Source organism: Rhea americana, unplaced genomic scaffold (genome assembly GCF_003343005.1).
Source record: "Rhea americana isolate MKP2758 unplaced genomic scaffold, rheAme1 scaffold_21, whole genome shotgun sequence".
NCBI classification, from domain to species: domain Eukaryota; kingdom Metazoa; phylum Chordata; class Aves; order Rheiformes; family Rheidae; genus Rhea; species Rhea americana.
In genome coordinates this window covers 4,837,283-4,841,275 of record NW_028186258.1, presented here as the reverse complement: position 1 = coordinate 4,841,275, position 3,993 = coordinate 4,837,283, and the positions used below count along the sequence as shown (strand labels likewise).

The following is a 3,993-nucleotide window of genomic DNA, read 5'->3' as shown; positions in this document are numbered from 1 at the left end:
AATTCCGTGCTGTCTCTCTTATTCCCATCCATTTCAAAAAATAGCTGTTTTTTCTAGCCCTGTGATTGCTGTCATATAGAGTACAGCTTATTTCTTCTGTTCCGTTAAGTGCATGGCATTCTGCAGTGACCCTGAACTTTCAGTCCAGGATCTTTGGTCACAGTAGGATGGCTTCAGCAGAACTGCTGGTAAATAAAGTTTTTGACACAGGCTGGCGTAAGAGATGTACATGACCTTTAATCTGGATTTGTGAACAATGTGGAACTAGGTTTTCATAACTGAGATTCCTGGTATAGGAAGCTACTGCAGATCTGCGTTATTTCTTTGGACATCACTGTCCCAGCTGGGAATAGCTTTTTGGACCTGAAGTGGAAGGTCCTTAAGTAAACCTCACCTGCATTTAACATAAAGAACGTTTTTTGAGGAAAATTTCTAAGTTAGTATGTTTATTATGTAATATCCATTCAAAATCTAACTGAAACTTCTGTTTTCTTTTAAAGATCTCTGGCTGGATTATATTAAAGAAGAGCTAAATCATCCCCAAGGCAAACCAGAAAACTGTGGCAGCATTCACTGGCGTGCTATGAAGATGTTACAGGGAGATCTGGTGGAAAACTTTGTTTCCAAATACACTTTATTGCAAACTGGACACTTATGAAAACTGTAACTAACCCATTACAACATGACAGTGGTGATTTTTTAACTTCTTTGTATAAGGGTAAATTTGTTCCTGGATCATATTAAAATACATTTTCCCCCCCACACACGTGCAAGAACGTAATCTGCCTTAGTGCAGTTGTTACTAGTGTGCTTCTGCCAATGGCAGGTTCAAGTGCACCATTAAAAGAGAAAGCAAAGGCAGCTCTGAGGGCATTCTCTACTGAGAATTATGAGAGTAAACTCTTTGTCATAATAAATCAGCTTTTACACACTGGAAAGGTAATACTACAGCATATAAATGTAGAGAAGAAAAAAGGCAACAACAAAAACAGAAGCCACACCTCTTGGTATGTCCTTTAAGTTCAGTAATGAAAAGGGGATTAATGGAAAAAGAATCTGAAAAATTATAATGCTATTTATTTCTTGTTTTTTAACCTTGCAATCACCTATGATCCCCTCTTTAAAAACAAAAAGAACTACTGCAATTTGTGTTTGTATCCCCAAAACTAATTTGGAGAGCTTCTGTGAAAGGTAGTGGTGAATAGAGATCAATCACAAATATCCCTGATGTCACAGTAGAAAGTTCTGATCTACACTTGAGCCTTATGTCCTCAATCTCTGGAGAAAAAATATATAATGKTTCTTCATAGACAGTCCTGTCTTTGGTTGTTTGCAGAGCTGCATTTTCCCATGTCAAACCGGTTAAAATAACATAAGCGCTATCATCAGACCATTAGCTTAGTCTCTCTTTTCTAACAGTAACCAATAGAGGATGCCTAGAGAAGATACAGGAACTTACAGGAATAATTCCGTTATGTAATTTCGCAGTGTCTGAATGGTGTGATTTTTTTCAAGGAGATTGGTAAAAACTGACACTCTGAGACTTAAGGACCTTGATGCAGAAAGGTAGGCTTTCCTTCTGAATAGCAGATGCATGTTTTTCAACCATTAATCTCTCCCAAGATAAAAATGATTTGCTCCTTAATGACACTTTAGTACAGAAAAATACTTTGTTTAGATTTCTCACACAAGTAGAACCTGCAGCTCCTCAAGCAGTGAATTCTAGTGAATTTTGGTGAATGTAAACAAGGTTTGGAGCAACAGCCTATATACAGATAGCTGTTTTCATGGCAGCTGAAGTACGTGTTTCTTTGTCTTTCCCAAGCTTTTATTCAGGCCATATTCTGTCTCCCCAGTGGTTTTCAGCTGTCTCATGTCTGGCATTGAACATTTCCCCCAATATTCACTCTTTCTAAATCCTGTTGGTCTGTCCTTTATTACGTTACTCCCTACCCTAACTCTCTTGTCTCACATCTTCAGTACAACAAAAAAAMACTTTTATTTTATTGCAAGACTTTAAAAGAAAAGTCCAACAAAACACAAAAACATTACCGTTTTAGAAAGTGAGGTTAGCATAACAGGCCTGGAGTAAAGGTTGAGACTTGTGCTCTGGGTCTGGTACTGGCATGTTTAGTGAACCAAAAAATACATTTCATGTTGTTCCTCGGYTTCCCCAACTACAACTAGTGTCACTGTTTTTAAAGAGCACAGGCTCCTTGATGTCTACTGATGGAAGAATTGACTCTTAAAGAACTGTTTGTAATTTTGAAAAATTAAACTTTATCATGGCCCTTTGTAGCTCTACCTTTACCTGCTCTGAAACTGTACAGAACTCTGCCACTAATTTCTAATACCGAAAGCATCTTTTGAGTTGCATGCATTTCCTAAAAGCATGTTTATTTCCCTGATACCTTCTGTTCATGGAGCAGCAGCTACCATACCTATTCTGCAGAGGTTGCTTCCCCTTTGTTTTAATGGTTTTTCTAAGCCTGCTTCCATCATAAAGCCTCTGGGAGACTGCTTTCTTTTAGCTAGATAAAAATTCAGGGAGCCTGGGGAGGTATTAATAGTTTATTTACAATTTGATGAATGTGAACTTGTTCTTTTACCGGCTAATACTTCTGTATTCTACCACCCTCTTTCTCCTATTGTTAACTGCTTTCTGCTCTTATATCAGACAGTCGTTATTTCCTTTTATTCTTAGCACAAATAGTGTTGCATGCSTGAACAGAGGAGTTGCACAATAGAATAAATAGAAAATACAGTCCAACTTTGCAAGATGGCCGCTTCTGATAGCGGCAAAACGTTTTTTATAAGCTGCCATGTCCTCTGAAGTGCTGTAAAATGTGAGTTCCCTGGCTCATTGAGCTTTGCAGGATGCCGTTGCTTTTCCAAAAGGGACCACCCTTTGGCTGTTGATCACGACAGTCATAGAAATGGTCTTCCAMTATTGCTTGTGCTTCAGTTTGCCAWACTGCATGAGATTATAKATAAACCAGTGAAAAGCTCAGAAGCRTTCACTTTACTYAATTTGTTAAGACCRAGCACCAGTATTAATTAACAAGGTGCTCCACGGCTAAGTCCACATCCGGCAGYGGCGTCAGCCGGAGGCTCCCTCCACTGCTGACTGACACGCTTGGAGCAGGGAAGCCTCACGCCGGGCTCGTCCCTCTTGTGCACGAAAAAACTAGCGATAACTCAAGCACGTAGCCCCGTTACAGCTCCTGCCCGCCAATCAGCTATGAGGCCTTGCATACATAAACCTTGTGATTTTAGGTCTTTCTGGAGCAAATTTTGAGGTGAATGTGGTGGGTGCACAGCTGCGTCTTGCGTAGCTGTAAGATGYGTGCACATGACATGGAAGATCATGAGTTTAGCTGCCGTGAAGGGCGTAACTGGTATTCGATTTGACAGCGTGTGTCCGAGTAAGTTCAGTCCTGGCTGTCAGCGGGTGAGCATCGTTCAGCACGGCACTCGGCTATATTTGTGTTTCCCTTTCTGCTATGCAAAGATGACTTCAGAGCTAAGCAGAGAGGATATTTAATTTTAATCCTRTGCAAATTCATCCTCAATGCTTAGCAGAAGATTACATGAAACTTGCTCAGAATCCTGGAATCAGTGGAAACGTCCGCACAATGGAAATACCAATAATCAGCCTAAACAGGGAGAAACAGAAGCTACTTTTCAGCGAGCGAGTGGGGCGGGTTTTTCCAAGGCAGCCCTTCCTCGTCTCGTTTTCCTCTTCTGCTCACAGAGATGTAGTGATAAACCCAGTAACTCTAGGTGGTAAATTCAGTAATTTTGTGGTAAATTTAATAATTCTCCGTGGTAAAATTAGTAAGTCTGTGGTAAATTCAGTAATCCTCCGCCCCTGCCGTTTGCGTGGCCGGGCGCCGTCCGAGGCGGCGCCGCCGGCAGCCGTTAACGCGCCCGGCGCGTGCTGAGGCGCGAGCGCCGCTTCCCGCGCGACGCCGCGGCTGCGCGCCCGCGGGG

The 3,993-nt window shown here is 41.5% G+C and overlaps 1 protein-coding gene across 1 annotated transcript in view; it reads left to right on the top strand.

The window, feature by feature from the left end:
- UTP6 (UTP6 small subunit processome component) overlaps window positions 1-703 on the top strand; it is a 9,988-nt gene extending 9,285 nt beyond the window's left edge. The window contains exon 17 of the mRNA XM_085304784.1: window positions 501-703. Within this exon, the coding sequence (XP_085160910.1) occupies window positions 501-658 (158 nt within the window). The 3' untranslated portion in view covers window positions 659-703. The remainder of the gene's footprint in view (window positions 1-500) is intronic.
- The last annotated feature ends 3,290 nt before the right edge of the window (window positions 704-3,993 follow it).